Source organism: Lampris incognitus, chromosome 5 (assembly GCF_029633865.1).
Source record: "Lampris incognitus isolate fLamInc1 chromosome 5, fLamInc1.hap2, whole genome shotgun sequence".
In the NCBI taxonomy this organism is placed as follows: Eukaryota; Metazoa; Chordata; class Actinopteri; order Lampriformes; family Lampridae; genus Lampris; species Lampris incognitus.
This window is the reverse complement of record NC_079215.1, coordinates 63,976,814-63,994,888: the sequence shown is the minus strand read 5'-3', so window position 1 is coordinate 63,994,888 and position 18,075 is coordinate 63,976,814. Positions and strand designations below refer to the sequence as shown.

At 44.7% G+C, this 18,075-nt stretch overlaps 2 protein-coding genes across 2 annotated transcripts in view; both read left to right on the top strand.

Annotated features, from left to right (window-relative positions):
- Window positions 1-728: 728 nt before the first annotated feature.
- Window positions 729-13,795, top strand: pold4 (DNA polymerase delta 4, accessory subunit). The gene is made up of 5 exons (XM_056280276.1): window positions 729-858; window positions 4,139-4,255; window positions 6,447-6,536; window positions 12,774-12,885; window positions 12,979-13,795. The coding sequence occupies exons 2-5, from the start codon at window positions 4,156-4,158 to the stop codon at window positions 13,001-13,003; spliced, it is 327 nt and encodes a 108-aa protein (XP_056136251.1). The 5' UTR covers window positions 729-858; window positions 4,139-4,155; the 3' UTR covers window positions 13,004-13,795.
- Window positions 13,796-17,244: 3,449 nt separating this feature from the next.
- The window catches only part of si:dkey-28b4.8 (sarcoplasmic/endoplasmic reticulum calcium ATPase 2), a 58,826-nt gene continuing 57,995 nt past the window's right edge, over window positions 17,245-18,075 (top strand). Inside the window, exon 1 of the mRNA XM_056281073.1 lies at window positions 17,245-17,636. The gene's annotated coding sequence lies outside the window, so the exon portion shown is untranslated. The remainder of the gene's footprint in view (window positions 17,637-18,075) is intronic.

Sequence of the window (18,075 nt, the reverse complement as noted above, 5' to 3'; positions counted from 1 at the left end):
AAGTGTGGGGTGCAATTTCTCCAGATTACCTCAACAAATTAACAGCTAGAATGCCAAAGGTCTGCAATGCTGTAATTGCTGCAAATGGAGGATTCTTTGACGAAAGCAAAGTTTGATGTAAAAAAAATCTTATTTCAAATACAAATCATTATTTCTAACCTTGTCAATGTCTTGACTCTATTTTCTATTCATTTCACAACATATGGTGGTGAATAAGTGTGACTTTTCATGGAAAACACAAAATTGTTTGGGTGATCCCAAACTTTTGAACGGTAGTGTATGTAACAACACAGAATATGTATTCAGTAACTTTCAGATATATGTAACAACAGAATTTTTATGCAGTAACTTTTAACAATGCAAACGGGAGCGAGATCTCTTATTAAAATACAATAAACTACACTTGTGAAACAGATGTAATTAGAGAAAAAAGTCCTGTTACCCTTTATAGTTTAGGTAGATAAAGGTCTCAGTCACATTTGAGTAAAATCCTATTTCTATAAATGTCATAGGATCTTTTTTTTTAAAGATATTTTATTTTCACGGACCCCTTGCAATTACACCACGGACCACTAGGGGTCCGCGGACCCCCGGTTGAGAAACACTGGGTTAACAGACATCATAGCGAACGCTCGCGGTGACGTCGTTCACCGCAGGGCAGGAAGTGGACGGCAGAGGGCGGCAGATTGACCGAACGAGCTGGAAGCTGCCGGACAGACTCACGAAGAAGAACCTGCCGCGTCGTCGTTTGGGGGCGCTGTCGTTTGGTCTTCACAGAGGACGACGCGACTGCGTAAATAAAGAGACGTTATTGTCCACAGACACTTTGGGGCCCTCTTGTGCGATTATAATCACCAGGTAGGCTTATTGTTCCCTGCTGGCGTCGTAAACTGCCTCCTTTATAGAATAAGCCGCGTCGCCCTTTCCGGAAGTGGTTTGCGTTTTGTTTCCGCATGTTGACGGGAAGCTGCTTGTTTATGGTGTTTTGTCCGTTTAGGTTTTCATGGCTGATCTTTTTTTTTAAAACAGAAAGAAAGAAGTGCACCACTAAGTAAGAAAGGAGAAAAAGATACTGAAAGTTGGGATACTTTTCTTACAGTAGATCACATGGCTGTGCCAGGTTTCCTGTATGGACGTTCAGCACAATGGACACAATGTATCCATCTCTTGTGGAGTAAACTCGCCTGGCCCTCTCATTAGATACTGTACCCTCAGAAAGCAGGGGTTTCCCTATATTGTGTATTTCTTGCACAATATTAATCTATTGGGTTTTGTGTCGGTGGCTGTGCTGATGGCTTTCTGACTGGCTGTCGAGAGAATTTTCATTGGATAAAAAAAGATTGCATGATTTTGGAATCGTTGATGGACTTTTTAGGTCTCAGTTGTTGCTTACAGAGTTTGGGATAACCAGGGGAGAGTCAGGAATATCTTGCAAAACAAATAAACACACAAATAAACAAAAGTCCTAAACTTTGCACAGAAGAAGTTATGACAATTAGCCCAGGGCGAATCTATGTGGTGGCCAAGGCTTTAACATAATCTATATCTGGGCACCCCTGCAAATACAGTTAACAAAAGTACAGGAAGGAGGATATCTACTCACATATTTTCGGAATGTGTGTGTGTGTGTGGTGTTAGTGTGTGTGTTGTGTTAGTTAGTGTAGATAGGACGACCGAAAACTGAAGCACTTATGATCCTAATTCTTTTTGGAGGTGGTAGGTATTGTCTCAGAGAGTAAGGGAAAAATCCCAGAAAATTAAAATTATGCATAAATATGCAAAATATGCACTTTTCTAAAAAATGGCTAAAAACCACTTTTCTCGGCATTTCAGATGATTCTGAGCATCTTTGATTTTTGATCTAAAATTTTTTTTCTGGGACTTAGAAATGTTTTGGCATTATGCAAAATATATGCATTTTTGCAAAAATGCACTTATGATCCTAATTTTTTTGGAGGTGGTAGGTATTGTTCCAGAGAGGGCCAGAAACAGCAGAAAATTAAAATAATTATAATAATTATGCAAAATATATGTATTTTCTAAACATGGCTAAAAACCACTTTTCTCGGCATTTCAGATGATTCTGAACATTTGGGGGGAGGGAGTTGCAGTGGGGGGGGGGTTAGGGGCAGGATGAAGAGGAGGGAGATTTAGACGGGTGGATAACCAAACCCCTACATTGTAGCGGGATTCTTCTAGTATGATATATAATTTTAAGAACAGTATGAGTGCCTCCCTCCAACAAACGTTGGCCCCTCTTTGCCCCCCTCATTTAAAATGTTCCGATGTCACTGCAATTTACTAATTGCAACAGGATTAGGAAATAATTTAAATGACTTTTTTTTTTTTTAACGGTAGCACGGTGGTGCAGTGGTTAGCACGGTTGCCTCACAGCAAGAAGGTCTTGGGTTCGAGCCCTGGGGTAGTCCAACCTTGGGGGGTCATCCCAGGTTATTCTCTGTATGGAGTTTGCATGTTCTCCCCATGTCTGCGTGGGTTTCCTCCCACAGTCCAAAGACGTGTAGGTCAGGTGACTCGGCCGTACTAAATTGTCCCTAGGTGTGAATGTGTGTTGGCTCTGTGATGGCCTGGTGGCCTGTCCAGGGTGTCTCCCTGCCTGCCGCCCAATGACTGCTGGGATAGGCTCCAGCATGCCAAGACCCTGATTAGGATAAGTGACTTGGATAATGAATGAATGGATGGATGGATGTTTTTTACACGTCAGCACGTTTTTGCCAATATGCAGAATGTCCAATCAAGTTTATGGTTCTAGATAATGAGTTATTATGCCCCACATTCTAACTCAGACAGAGGACACTAATGGTATTCACAAGCAGAGGAATAGTATCGCCTAGTGTATGGAAAGAAATAGAAAAAAACGAATTGTGATTATTATCTGATAAGGAAATAATTTGAGTAAGAACATATCGGATACTTGCTATCTAGATTTTTTTAAATTCTCGGTTTAATGTACCAAATTAAGGTGCAAGAACCACTAAAATTTGCACAGACGAGGTTGTTCATATAGTCTTGGAGAACCCAGCTGAAATTTGTGCACGATGTGTGAATTTCGCCTACTTATTTCCCTGCAGTATTCAAAATATGCTCATAAGTCATGAGCACTTAACAGATCTGTCCTTTGGATGGAATTTGCTTGTAAAAGCTAACACTTGGGGGGCGGCGCGGTGGTGCAGTGGGTAGCGCGGTTGCCTCACAGCAAGAAGGTCCTGGGTTCGAGCCCCGGGGTAGTCCAACCTTGGGGGTCGTCTCGGGTCGTCCTCTGTGTGGAGTTTGCATGTTCTGCCCGTGTCTGCGTGGGTTTCCTCCGGGGGGGCCGGTTTCCTCCCACAGTCCAAAGACATGTAGGTCAGGTGAATCGGCCGTACTACATTGTCCCTAGGTGTGAATGTGTGTGTGTCGGCCCTGTGATGGCCTGGCGGCCTGTCCAGGGTGTCTCCCCGCCTGCCACCCTTTGACTGCTGGGATAGGCTCCAGCATCCCGTGACCCTACTTTGGATCAGCGGCTTGGATAATGGATGGATGACATTGTGTTTTAGATAAAGCACACCTGAACTCCAGGCATTTTCAGAAACGTCATGTTTGCCCCTGACAACATAAATGATTTTTCCGTGGTCACGTTTGAAGCCGTTCCCTGAAACCACAGTCTGATTCGCGGTCCACGGACACTTCTCCAGTTTAGTGCAATGACCCGCTTTGCTTGTAGTATACACAAATATTTATAAAAGTATACTCTTTTATTTTGTAGCTGTAGGGTGACCGGGTGTAGGCCCAGAATAAACAGCTTGGAGTCCCAGGGGAGTTTTTTTTAGACACGATCTTATCTGTCATGTTGACGATTTCTTGCCAGCATTTCTTCATTTTGGCACATTCCCGAAGGCAGCGATGAAGTGTTCCTCACATATAATGCCAGTATCGGGAGGATGTTATTGTTAAACGGATGCATTTCGAGGGGGTTATATATGTGCTATACGTGCGCATCAACCATTTGTGCTGGACCAGTCTCAAACTTGTGTAATAATCACTGTTAGTAGGTTCTCATGTTTTCATATTGAGGACCAACACTGCCAGGATCCACAATCTCACTGTGTGTGTGTGTGTGTGTATGTGTGTGTTTCAGATAGATCGTTTGCCGTCATGACAACCAAGCGTCGCCTTATCACCGACTCGTTCAAGGTGGTGAAGAAAACCCGGAGAGGCAAAAAGCGAGAGAAAAGGAGCCCTTCGCCCGTGAAAGGTGACGAGCATACTGTAGCAGTACTGACACGTGTGAGTGTTGTTGTTTTAAGGTTATCTTAAGTGGTGGTGTGCGGAGCTGGTTTTGGATCTTGTTTGCATCTTTCTGCCGAAAAGCCAGAGAGGTCAGAAGAGTCAGGAGACACGCTTCCTGTCATGACGTAACGTGTCCCAAATTACCCGTTATGCGCCTGTTTAGAGTTGTATGAAGTCCCGGAATGCACAGGAATAATCCACATCAGAAACTCAGTCTGTCATAGCCGCTCTCGGTTCCAGACATTCCAGTCCTGGTTTCTATGTCTCATGTCCTGTCCTGCTCTGACAACACCACCCCAGTCCAGAATCCTGTCCAGTTTTCCTCTGTCACCCATTTGCCCCAAAGCTGTTGCTGATTATTCAACCAAGTTTCGGTGTAATGGGGGTATCCGGGTAGCATGGCGGTCTCTTCCGCTGCCTACCAACACAGGGATCATCGGTTCAAATCCCCGTGTTACCTCCGGCTTGGTCGGGCGTCCCTACAGACACAATTGGCCGTGTCTGCGGGTGGGAAACCAGATGTGGGTATGTGTCCTTGTCGCTGCACTAGCGCCTCCTCTGGTCGGTCGGGGTGCCAGTTTGGGGGGATGGGGAACTGGGGGGAATAGCGTGATCCTCCCACGCGCTACGTTCCCCCGGTGAAACTGCTCACTGTCAGGTGAAAAGAAGCAGCTGGCGACTCCACATGTATCAGAGGAAGCATGTGGTAGTCTGCAGCCCTCCCCGGATTGGCAGAGGGGGTGGAGCAGCGACCGGGGACGGCTCAGAAGAGTGGGGTAATTGGCTGGATACAACTGGGGAGAAAAAAAGGGGGGGGAAGTTTCTACATAATTAAGTTTGGCTGTTTAGTTTGTTGGTAGTCAGAGCATTCCATCCACCATGGTACCACCATGGTACCACCATGGTACCACATACCACATCTGTGCCATGTCACTGTAGAGTTATTGTCATGTGTGTTCCTGATACCCTCGTGTTTCCTGCCAGTAAACCTGTAATTTAACCTGTTACCGCGTCTACATTTGGGTCCTCAATTCATGCTGCCACTGGGACATCGTCACTTTTCATGGCTCTGAATTACTTTGTCACCAGAATAAATACATAAATAAATAAAGAAGTGCAGTGGTTAGCACGGTCGCCTCACAGCAAGAAGGTCCTGGGTTCGAGCCCCAGGGTAGTCCAACCTTGGGGGTCGTCCCGGGTCGTCCTCTGTGTGGAGTTTGCATGTTCTCCCCGTGTCTCGGTGGGTTTCCTCCGGGGGCTCCGGTTTCCTCCCACAGTCCAAAGACACGTAGGTCAGGTGAATCGCCCGCACTAAATTGTCCCTAGGTGTGAATGGGTGTGTGTGTGTCTCGGCCCTGTGATGGACTGGCATGCTGTCCAGGGTGTCTCCCTGCCTGCCGCCCAATGACTGCTGGGATAGGCTCCAGCATCCCGCGACCCCGAGTAGGATAAGCGGCTTGGATAATAGATGGATGGATGGATAAAAAAGAAGGACACTTTCTGATTTCCAGATTCTAATGTGAAATGTAAAGTTGTAATAATATTTTTAGCATCATTTACGGGTGCTGAACTGATTCAGGAGATACCATTCTGCACATAGTGTTGTATACAGAAACATGCAGAGTCTAAATCCATTCCACATGCCACACGGTAATGTCAGGAATTAACCAAGGAATCGTTTTACGCTGCTTTTTTGTGTTTAATATTGCTCCATTTTCTTTAAAAAGTTTTGAATAAGTATGGCATACTAATGAAAGTAAGCTACTTGCCTATTAAAACACATCAAATTCCCGTCTGCACGGGAAAAAAGCAGCAGATCGTTGTGTGTGGATTCAACAAAGTGGCTCTGACTATATCGACATGTTCTTGCATGAAAATTACATATCTCGTGTTTAATAACAGTCACACAAAAAAGCATAAATATTCACTTCATTTGAAACTGACACTGAACGGGGACAAACTGCTGACACAGACTGATAAGTAAGAAGTCAGGTGTAAGCGTTGATGTATAAGTTATTATATTCATTGTGCATCACAATCTTTCTCCGTCTGATTCGAGCAAGTTGTTTTGCTTTGATTTGTTATTTTAATTTATGGACTAAGGTTTTAATCTTCTCTTCTCGTCTTTTCCAATGTTATATTTTTTGACCGGTCAGAGGCTGAAACCGGCCCTGTGACAGAAAGAGAAGAGGAGCTGCAGAAACTGAAGGAGTTTGATCTGGACTGGCGATATGGCCCCTGCACAGGTAACACATAAACATCATTCATACATCATGAATGGTTTTACACTTACATCTCGTTCATAATGCTACACATCTCGTTCATGATTCTACTGTAACACTTGAAAGCATATTACACCTTACTTGGGGTAGCAAACCCCAGCCAGACAATGGTGAAGCGTGCTAATATTTCCAGAAGCCTTTATTTATCTTCAGCTGTCAGCAGTATTTTGAACACAAATTTACTTTCCCTCCTGTTAAACCTTTCCTTTCTGAAACACCATAAGAGCGTTAAATCAACCAAATAACAGATCACTGTAGATAATCATAAAACATATCGAGTCACACTATACCTTGTTCCTTTATATTTATATTGCTTTATATTGCAGAGCAATGTCGTGTAACCTCCCTTCCTTCTGTTCTCCGTCAATTCGCATACTTTTAAATGCGAGATCCCTATTCCACCGCAAAGGCACACGCAAGATCCCTATTCCACTGGAAAGGCACCAAAATAAAACACCCAGAATATTTAAAAAGGGCACTAACAAAAGAAAATCTTGCAGGAAGTGCATACCTTATTAAAAGACCTTCTTAAGTCATTTACACTCCCGCCAACTATGAGTGAATGGAATGGAGCGGCATACAGTTTGCATCAAGCATGAATGATGTCAAACTGAAAATGAACTTCCCTATCTATATAAGAGCACAAATAACTCATGCAAAAGGTGGAAACCCCTTATAAACTACGTAAGATTATGACTATAGGGAGCGGGTATGAACTATAGGGCGAGTGAGCAGATTTAGCCAGTCTCCAGCAGCAGGACTGGCTTCTGGGGCCTCATGTATCTATCGTTACTCTGGGCAAATCTGTGCGTATACACCCATGGATTTTTTTAGCCCTCAAGTTTGTCTGACAGTCAGCAGCAAAGCATGATGGTTATTTGTAATTCCTTTCTTCTTACATCTATTGTCTACCTCTTGCAACGAGCAATCACCCAGGCCTGCAAAGACATCAGTGTTTAGCCAATCGGTGTCTAAATTCAGGGGTTACCCAGGTTCTACACTGGTCTCTGAAACAAACTTCAGAGCTAAAAAATCCCATGGGTGTGTATGCACAAATTTGCTTATAGTAACAATTGCTACACGAGGCCCCTGGACTGGGCACTCGACTTCAGACATCTTATGGAGACGCTCCCCTTTCTTGCCAAGCTTCCCGTCACCGAGGGAGACCTTAACTCTCCTTACTAGTCTGTCTTTGTCAGTAGTGGTTTCTGAAACTCTTCCCAATGTCCACTGGTTCCTGTGCACTGCCTCTCCTTTCATCATGACACTATCTCCAACCTTCAGATTTCTTTTTGGAGTATGCAAGCGCTGTCTGAGAGCGATGTTGGCAAGGTATTCTTTTCACCATTGACTTAAAAACTGTTCACTTGGGGTAGGTTAGGCCTTGACAGATTTCATAGTCAGAATATGATTAGGGGTCAGTGGCTCTAGGCTATGGGGATCACTGAGCTTTTTAAAGGTCACTGAACGACTGTTGACAATTGACATAGCTTCAAAGAGGAAAGCCTGTAGCAAAGCGTCATTCAGCCTGCCAGAGGAAAGGGTAAGCGTGGACCTTAGGATGCCCCTCACTGTCCTAATCTGTCTCTCCCACAGCCCTCCAACATGGCTTGAATAGGGTGCCTTCACGCTAAAGTTGCATTATTGCTCGGCAAGAAATGCAGCCAGCCAGTCTGCATTAACTTGCTTCAGAGCTTATTTGGGTTAATTTTTGGCTCCGACAAAGTTGCTTCCTTGATCGGATTTGATCTGACGAACGGTGCCACGTATGGCAATGAAACATCGAAGGCCATGATGAGGGCATCTGTGAACATCAGGAAGGAATCAAGAACATTTTATTTGTCATTTCACCTCATATACTTGCGCATATGAAAAAAAAATCACTGTTCAAGGGAACAAAGGCCAGCCAGGATGACTGTTGGAACCGCTGGTCTTGCATGGGCTAGCAGTTAGCCTAGCCTGCCCCGATTATGCGTCCTGCCAGACTGCCCTCCGTGTCCCCTCCTCGGGTGCAGCTCCAGGCAGGGGCCGTGGTCCCTGTGGTAACCGGACGAAGCAGACCAAGCCCTCCCAGCTGATCCAGCGCCAGCTCTCCCAGCTTGCTCCCCTAGCCAGACACCCTTGACACACCTCCCCGCACTCCACATGACGACATCAAAAACACCAGTCAACGCCAGGTGAGGCCGCCGCCAGACCACCCTCGGTGTTATTGGTACTGCCGGTCTGCATGGGCTAGCAGTTAGCTTAGACTGCCCCGCTTCCGCATCCTGTCAGACCACCCTTGGTGTTACCTCCTCGGGTGCAGCTCTGGGCAAGGCCACGGTCCCTGGGCCCACAGCGCAGCAGACCAAGCTCTTGCAGCCGATCCAGTGCCAGTTCTCCCAACCAACAAACGAAGACAAAAATTTAGATGCAGACATGGACAAAGACACTGCACCGACTGCACTGGGTGAGGTCGCCGCAAATGTGAATTTGCACCGCCATCTTCCCACAGCGGTACTGGGTGAGACCACTGCGAACATGAATTCACGCTGCCACTTCCCACACCGGAAGCGGAACCCTTCCGGAACATGTCATGTATCTTAATATGAATGGCACAGGAGCTAAGGCAAGTGAAGAGAAGTTCATACCTTTTGTTATCATTTCTTCCTTGCTTCGTAAGGAACAAGCCGAAGCAGTCCATTCTGCAGAAGGTGAAGTGGGGTGATGGTTCCATAGGTTCAGAGGGTAGATCAGCCATCCTTTTCCTCTTCCTCAAAGAGGAGCTGGTTAATTGAGTCCACAGGAAATCGAGGATATATTGAAGCTCTCAAATTCAAAAAGCTTTGTTACCTGACCTACTAGGCACTAAAGCTAGCTGGATGCCACGGGAGAGAAACAGGCTACGGGAGTAAACCCCTACAGAAAATCAATGTCTACAGTGCTGTTGTTTTTTTGTTTTTCTTGCCCTTTTGTATTTGTTTAAGTCGGAGAGTACCGCTGGTGTCATGTTTGGCTGCCGCTTCTCCCTCTCATAGCCCCCCTTCCTATCCACCCCTATATGTCTGTGTTACGCTTATCTGTTGTCTTGTTTCACTGCCGTTTATTTTAAAGTGACTTTGGATGCTAGAAAAGTGCTATATAAGTTTGATTTATTATCATTATTATTAAAGCTCAGGGAGCATTAGTTTGCTGACGTTTCCAGAGCATCAACCGGATGGACACTCCATCTAAGTTTTTCTTTAGATTGCAGAAGAAAAATGTGCAGAGCAGGTAAGTCCACACCTTAAGTCAGCTGACTCAGAAGAACTCACAGAACCTCATGGAATCCAAAGACTTACAATGCCGTTCTACTCTGAGCTGTACAAAACAGTATGTGGAGAGTGAACGGCTGTTTGAGTGTTTCTGTGAGAGTTTTCCCACAGTCTCCTGACATGACCATCCTGAGCTGGAGGAGCCACTGGTCTTAGAGGAGCTGTATGCAGCCCTGCAAGGGATAGATGGAAGAAAAGCCCCGGGCATTGACGGGCTTCCTATGGAGTTTTATAAGACCTTCTGGGATGAACTTGGTGGAGACCTTACAGAGGTTTTCAATGAACGTTTTAATAATCTGACTCTGCCTCTGAGCTGCAGGAGAGCAGGAGACTTTCAGGACATTAAAAACTGGTGGCTAGTCTCCCTCCTCTGCTCAGATTATAAAAACTTGTCCAAGGGTCTGGCTAACTGGTTGAAACATGTGGTGGATGAAGTAATTCACCCGAACCAGACTTACTGTGTGCCTGGTAGGTCCATCACACAATGTTTCTTTAATCAGGGATGTTTTGGATGTCTCTAGTTCTTTGTGCACACATTTTTGGTCTCATCTCATTAGACCAAGAAAAAGCATTTGACAAGGCTGAGCACCTTTATCTCTGAAAGGTTTTGGAGTGGTTTAGTCTCAGCCTTCGTCTCATTGCTATGATCAAGGTTTTGTACCGAGATATTCAGAGTATATTGAAGATAACTAGGGGGGCCGAGTGTTCCCATCACAGCACATAGAGGTGTGAGACAGGGCTGCTGTCTATCTGGAATGCTCTATGCATTATCTATTGAACCTTGTTACACAAAATGAGGTCTTGTATTGATGGTTTGGTTTTATCAGGTTTTAATACTGCTCATGTTTCGTGTGCTTATGCTGATGTTGTCATGGTCCTGACTGGAAACCAAACTGAAATTAATATTGTTGACAACATTGTGTTTGACTTTGGTCATATACTTGCTGCAAAGGTATACTGAAGAAAAAGTGAAGCACTGGCAATTTGTAACTGGTCTGGTGGTCTTCTCGTTTTACCGGGGGGTTTGGGATGGAAACAAGATTGTATCAGATATCTGGGTGTTTAAGTCAAGTCAAGTCAAGTCAGTTTTATTTGTATAGCCCAATATCACAAATTACAAATTTGCCTGAAGGGGCTTTAGAGCAACACAACATCCTGTCCTTAGACCCTTGCATCGGATAAGGAACAACTCCCTAAAAACATAAGAGGAGATGGTTAAGAGAAACTGGGAGGGCATGTTAGAGAAGATAAAGGGAAGGTTAAACAAGTGGAAATGGCGGCTCTCTCAGATGTCTTTTAGATGAAGAGCTCTCGTCATCAGTGATATTGTAGCATCAGCACTATGGCATCGTTTAGCTTGTATGGAGCCACCTACCTGTTTACTCCCAAAATTACAAGCAGTTTTAGTAGATTTTTTCTGGGATAAGATGCATTGGGTACCTCAAAGTGTGCTTTACTTACCAAAAGAAGAGGGGGTCAATGCCTGGTACACCTAGCAAGTAGAGTGGCAACTTTGCACAGAAATATCTAACTGGGTTTAAATACCCAGTGTGGAAGGAGTTTGCAAGTAGCATTTTGAGAAGAACAGATAAGTTAAGACTTGATACTGTAATGTTTTTAATGGATTCTGGGTTTTTAAGTTTGTTAGGTTTGCCTGGGAGTTTTAAAGGCGTGGCATCTTTTTAAAAAAGCAAACTTTTGGAGCCACTAGTCTCCCTGTACTGGTTACTGGAGGAACCTCTTAGTGGTGGATCCAGAATGGACATACTGGACAGTGGAACACCAGGCCTCCATCACGCACTCTGCACTGCTGGTGCTGCAACTCTCAGATGGATAGTGGATTTATGAACACCGAAGCTGTGGCTGCACTGGTTGGATTGAAATCTGTTCGCCATGTGAGGACCATTTTAAATGGCTGGACTGCAAAATTAACAGAAGCAGATGATGAACTGTTGAAAATGCTTCGGGAAGGTGAGGAGTTTCCAGATGAAGAGGACCCTTTTCCAGATTTGGGACTGTTACGAGATTTAAACTGTTGTTCCGATTTATTGTTGGATGTCAAACAGAGAAAAGACAGTTTGGAGGGAACAACTTGGCATCAGCAACAATGTGAAGCCAGTTTGGAGAGTCGTCTATAAACTGCCTTTAAACAAGCCAACAGGTGACTTGCAGGGGAGAATACTACATGGAGCTGTTGCAGTGAATTCTTTTATCTCTGTAATTAAACACACGGTTTCTAACGAATGTCCTTTCGGTGGGTTGGTAGAAACTGTTTTCCATTGTTTTTTAGGCTGCAGAAGACTTGGGGAACGTTCTGGTGTTTCAGATTGTTTGTTTACTTTAATGAAGTGTGGTCTAAAACTGCTTTTATTTTCGGGGCAGGATACCAGAAAATGAATGCAAAAAGGGGCAACTTTTAAACTTCCCTGCTGGCGAAGCTAATCTATCTATCTATCTATCTATCTATCTATCTATCTATCTATCTATCTATCTATCTATCTATCTATCTATCTATCTATCTATCTATCTATCTATCTATCTATCTATCTATCTATCTATCTATCTACATACATACATACATACATATATATATATATATATATATATATATATATATATATCAGCAGAAAGGACAGGATAGAAGGGAAACTGTGTGAAGAAATAGTCCATGTGTTCACCCCTCTAGTAAAAGGCAGAGTTTTATTTGATTTAAAGTTCATAAATTAACGAATAGCATGGTTGTGTCTGTACATCAGTGGTGTTATAATGACGCCCTTTCTTCAGTGATGGACGATGAATTCATATTTTTTTTATGTTTTTTGGATCATGTTATTTCTATAGCTAGTTAACAGTCTGTCTGTCTGTCTGTCTCTCTCTCTCTCTGGCTCGCCCCCCCCCCCCCCTACAGGTATAAGCAGACTCCAGAGATGGGAAAGGGCAAAGCTTCATGGATTGAACCCCCCTGAAGACATCAGAGACCTGCTGCCGTGCACAAACACAGATCCCCAGTACACACAGAGGTAACACACACACACACACACATCAAGCGTCACACAACACTTGTGAAGCTTCACAGTAATAATGATTGTCCTGATGTGTGCTTGGTCTTTCAGCTTGTGGAACGACTATCCCTTGTGAAGAAGATGGCAGAAGAGAATAACGCTGGTAATGGAAGAATGTCAAAAGTTACCTTGTATTTGATTGTTTTTCTTCGTTTGTTTAGTGCACACTAAGTTTATTTAGATTGAAATGTTCAATATTATTACCAAAAGATCAGCTTTTTTCTCTTTGGACACACACACACACCCACACCCCAACAGTATCCTGATGGAGTTAGATGTTGTTGTGTTTTGCTGTGGCGGTGACGGTAGTGAGTAGACACGTGAGTCTCACGGGGAAGTGAAAGGGAAAGTATTGTAAATGTAAACATATTAAAACAGCCAGGTTGTGAATTAGTCAGTTACACTCACCTGTTGTTAAGTGTAGTGGACTACCATCCATCCATCCAGCCATCCATCCATTATCCAAGCCGCTTGTCCCAGTCGGGGTGGCGGGGATGCTGGAGCCTATCCCAGCAGTCACTGGGCGGCAGGCGGGGAGACACCCCGGACAGGCCGCCAGTCCATCACGGGGCCAAACTACTACCTGGTAGAATAGAAAAACCAGCCTTCTGGTGGTCACACGACAAAGTCATTGCGATCATGATTAGTGACTGTCGGGTCATGTGACTTCATTTTTACCTGTCTGTGTTTTCCTGTTACAGAAAGAGACTGTGAATAGCTAGAGATGACAGTAACTATGTTAATGGGGTATGTTTGTGATCTTATATGGAAATGTGTCATTTTTAGTGGTCCATTTTAGTGCGAAGAACAGCTTCTGAAGCCTTTAAGCCTCTTAGGAGAGATAAGTGAAGTGTCATTGTGTGTGTGTGTGTGTGTGTGTGTGTGTGTGTTGGGGCTGGGGGGTGGGTGTAAAAACTCTAAATAGCGTGCAAACAACTTACTTGTCACTTTGTCGTTTACTTGTAATGTGACGCCAGCTCTCTGGGTGCCAATTCCTAAGTTGGTCGATGTTTTAAGTCATTCTGTGTTCAGCTTATTTTGGGTTTGGTTTCCGGGTTGTTTGAATATTTATTGCGTTGGCGTAACCACATTTATATTATAACCGATGTTACGCATGATGAAAGTATACATTTTTTATTCCTTTGTATTGATTTGTCTTCCTGAATTAATCGAGCCACTTGTTTCACTTGATTAATACATATGCTAGCCTTGCAACATGTCCAAGGCCACGATAGGCCACCACTTTTACAATTCCTGGCTCCTATGTGCATCTTCACAAGGTGACAATAAAATGGTAACACACAACACCAAATACCGCGCTGAGCTCTTTGCATGTTAGCACGGGGCTGTGTCTTGTTCACGTTCACTCTTGGCTTTCTTTCTTTTTCTTTTTTAAGGTTCTGGTTTGAGTGACGTTTGTACGAGGTCAAACCTCAATTACATGACTCCCCCCCCACCCATCCACATTTGGCTGCTGTACATCCATCGTACGGCAGGCCGTTTTGTCATTCATCCATTGTAAGGCACTAGGAACCAAAATCTAAATACTAGTACTTATTTTTTAGACAGTAGTTGCTAGTCTGACTCTCACTAGGCACTATTGTAAAGCCACTTCACTAGCAAGGACCACACCATGACGAGTGAGTTTACAGGTTCAGTGAGGGATTATTGGGTGATGGGGATGGATGATGGAAGCGAGGGTGAGGATGGATGTGGAGGTCGTAGGATTAGGCCGGTCTGGGACATCTTGACATACAGTGGCAGGGGAGAAGGAGGCTCAGCGTGGGGGTTCTGTCTCAGGTGATGGTTTTCCCGAGCCCACTGCGTACCCCCCAAAAAGTCAGATCCTTGAGATTATTGCAGATGTAAGAACAATATCTGAGATGCCCAGTCTGGCTGCTGTGGTAGCCGGTCCGATACAGAAGGAATGGATAGAACAGTGTTCTGGAAATATGCCGGAGATGCGAAGAATATGTCGGAGATGCTTGTTAAACCAGAACCTGGTGGCCATTATCGCGGTTCAAGTAAGAAAGACCGGGTCTTGAGGTGACGCGTTTGCTGCATACCTGGAACGGACATATTTAGATAGCAGGATACTAGTTCTATCAGAATGAGCACAAGTAATCAATCCTATCATGACTTAGGACCTTTCTCTTTTACTAATAATTCAATAAACACTAGTTCTTTTATGTATTGTTGATAACGAAAAAGCAATAGTCGCTCTTCTAAAAGAGGTTTGTTACAAATGGATCTCTCTTCCTGTTGAGCTAAGACGAACTAAGTCTCTAGCTTCTTTTAAATCTCGTCTCAAAACTTTTCTTTTTATGAAAGCTTGTGCAGATGTTTGATATTTGTTTTTATTTCTACTCTTATTTGATCTTACTCTTATTCTTGCCTCGTGTGGTTTTATTGTTTTTGGGGATTTTTTTGGTGAAGCACTTTGTAACATTGTTTTAGAAAAGTTTTATATAAATAAAATTATTATTATTATACAAATGTCCTTTAACTTCATGCCATAATACAACATAATAACTGGGCCCATTCCTTGGGCCTGGGGTTAGAATGAGGTAGAAGTCTATTTGATGGATGGTGCCTTTCTTAGGATGTGAGATGTTCCAAGTAGTGCCAACTTCTGTAGTTCCTGTATTCTGATGTTCCCCGTTGGGTGTATTTCTCCACCCCTTTTTACCCAAGGAAGTCCCAGGGCTCCTATCACTACTGGTATTGGTGTGGTTTTCATTCACCACATTCTTTCAATCTCAAGGTCTTTATATTTCGACAGTGTTTCAGTTACTTTCACTGAGGTGCTCCTTTCAGTCGGGATGCACGTGTCAATGAGTAGGCAGCTTATTATTGTAGCGAATTCGGGGGACAACGCAACCACAGGAACTGCCGCGGCCGGGAAGCGAACCCGTACCGTCCGCACCGCAGGAGACATCGTTAACCGCTAGACTAAAGGGTCAGACCCGCCAGCCAGCGGCCAGCGTGTCTTCTTATCCATGCACGTTACATTATTATTAGTATTATTATTATTATTGTTGTTGTTGTTGTAAACTACTAATAAGACACGTTAGCCCCTAGCTAACGGGTCTGACCCTTTAGCAGAGCGGTTAGTGATGTCGCCTTGTGGTGCAGTACACCCCGTATCGAATCCCGCACCGGGCAAGAAAATAACCGGTTATAGTTGTGTGTATGAAATGGTTATTAGTTAAAAAGAAAAATGAGTTTCATCAAATTTAGTAACTGTGATTTACAATAGCGACTCGTGACGGTCAGAATAGCAGATAGTGTTTAAAAAACTGCAGATACAATACAATAAGCAATAAACTAAAACAGTGTTTCTCAACCGGGGGTCCGCGGACCCCTAGTGGTCCGTGGTGTAATTGCAAGGGGTCAGTGAAAATAAAATATCTTTAAAAAGATCCTATGACATTTATAGAAATAGGATTATTTTACTCAAATGTGACTGAGACCTTTATCTACCTAAACTATAAAGGGTAACAGGACTTTTTTCTCTAATTACATCTGTTTCACAAGTGTAATTTATTGTATTTTAATAAGAGATCTCGCTCCCGTTTGCATTGTTAAAAGTTACTGCATAAGAATTCTGTTGTTACATATATCTGAAAGTTACTGAATACATATTCTGTTTTGTTACATATATCTGAAAGTTACTGCATAAGAATTCTCTTTTGTTAACTATATCTAAGTTACAACTGAAAGCTCTTATTTTTGCCCCAAAGAGTGAATAAATGCTATAATGCAATTTAAAATGCAGTTTCTACTGTTTCTATCAAATTGCAACCCCCCTCCCCCAAGATCAGGTGGAGGGGTCCTCAGGGTAGATCAAAAATACGCAGGGGTCCAGGACCCCAAAAAGGTTGAGAACCACTGAACTAAACAATAAACTAAAAAAGAAGCATAAAAGGTCCTGCCACCAGTCGAGCTCTACGTTATCACGCAATTTAAGCGCTTCGTCCCGCCTCCGGTTCGACAACGCCGCCATCCTATTGGCGCACAGCGACGCCAGTTTGACAGCACATGATGCTGATTGGCGTACGAGTCAGTCGGTCTCGACGCGAGCAGGCGGACGGCGCGGTGGTTGGTCAAGGCGTCGGGATGACGAAACGGATGCGACTAGCGCAAGCGTTCAGCGGGCGGGTTCTAGAGCATACCGTGAGCCCATTGGCCGACGGGGCGCGACGGATTTCTTCCCAGAGATGTGATTGGTCCACCTCCGGCCGTCGCCGCTTCCTAGGAGGAATGATAAGACAAACACCGTTAATTATACGGACTGGTCCCGTCGGCCTGCGAGACCCCCCCTTCTTCTTCTTCTCATGGTGCAGGAGTGCGCCAAACCGACGCGGACAGACCAAACGAAACGGGGCATAAAGGAGACACAACTAGCCTTCATTTAAAACGGAAGACACTTTCTTCTTTTCCCTGCCAACAAACCAGACGTCGTTTTCTGTGTCGCGTAGATTTCCACTCATGAGCCGCTTCCTATAGAGAGCCCGTCGGGGGGGAAATAAAGGGGAGGGGGGGTTGTTCCCAAGTTTTCTCCTGCCGCTTTCCTTAACGTTAAACCAGCCGCTTCAGCCACCCCGGACACATGGTGCTTTGTGCCGCCGCGATATTCTACCCCTTCGCAAAGCTGCAGCGTTAGCCGGCGGACGGACACAACGGGGGGATACGCGGACACCGCAGCGGTAAGCAGCCCGGGAGGGCAACCTGTTTCTGGGAGAGGGGGGGTGGGATTACGCCTGGCTACTTCCGGCTAAGCTAGCGCCTGGAAGGCCCCAACGGCCGTTTGAGCCCGCTGGTTCGAACGGCATCTGGACGCGGTCTTATACACGACCCTGGAGCGGGCTTGCCCTTCCTAATAAGGAAGGACACGTCTGTCCGCCGGACGGATGGAGGTGGGAAGCGGTTCCGCTGTCGGCTTTCTACGCTAGCCCGCCGTAGAGGTCCCTGTATGCCGACGGCTCCGGAGCACGAAGCGGCGTTATTCGGGGCTAGTCACGTATCGCCGAGGTTCCGATGGTGGCGATTCTGAAATGGGCCACAGCTGATTCGTGCGAAGCTAACCGGCCATTCACACAAACACAGCCCTGAAGTAGACGTTAAAATCAATTTGACCGGATCGAT

Excerpts from the sequence above, each read along its gene's own strand:
- pold4 (XM_056280276.1), top strand. The coding sequence starts at position 4,156 with ATGACAACCAAGCGTCGCCTTATCACCGACTCGTTCAAGGTGGTGAAG. Across the intron at positions 4,256-6,446 it reads GAGCCCTTCGCCCGTGAAAG|AGGCTGAAACCGGCCCTGTG; the intron begins GTGACGAGCATA and ends TTGACCGGTCAG. Across the intron at positions 6,537-12,773 it reads GCGATATGGCCCCTGCACAG|GTATAAGCAGACTCCAGAGA; the intron begins GTAACACATAAA and ends CCCCCCCTACAG.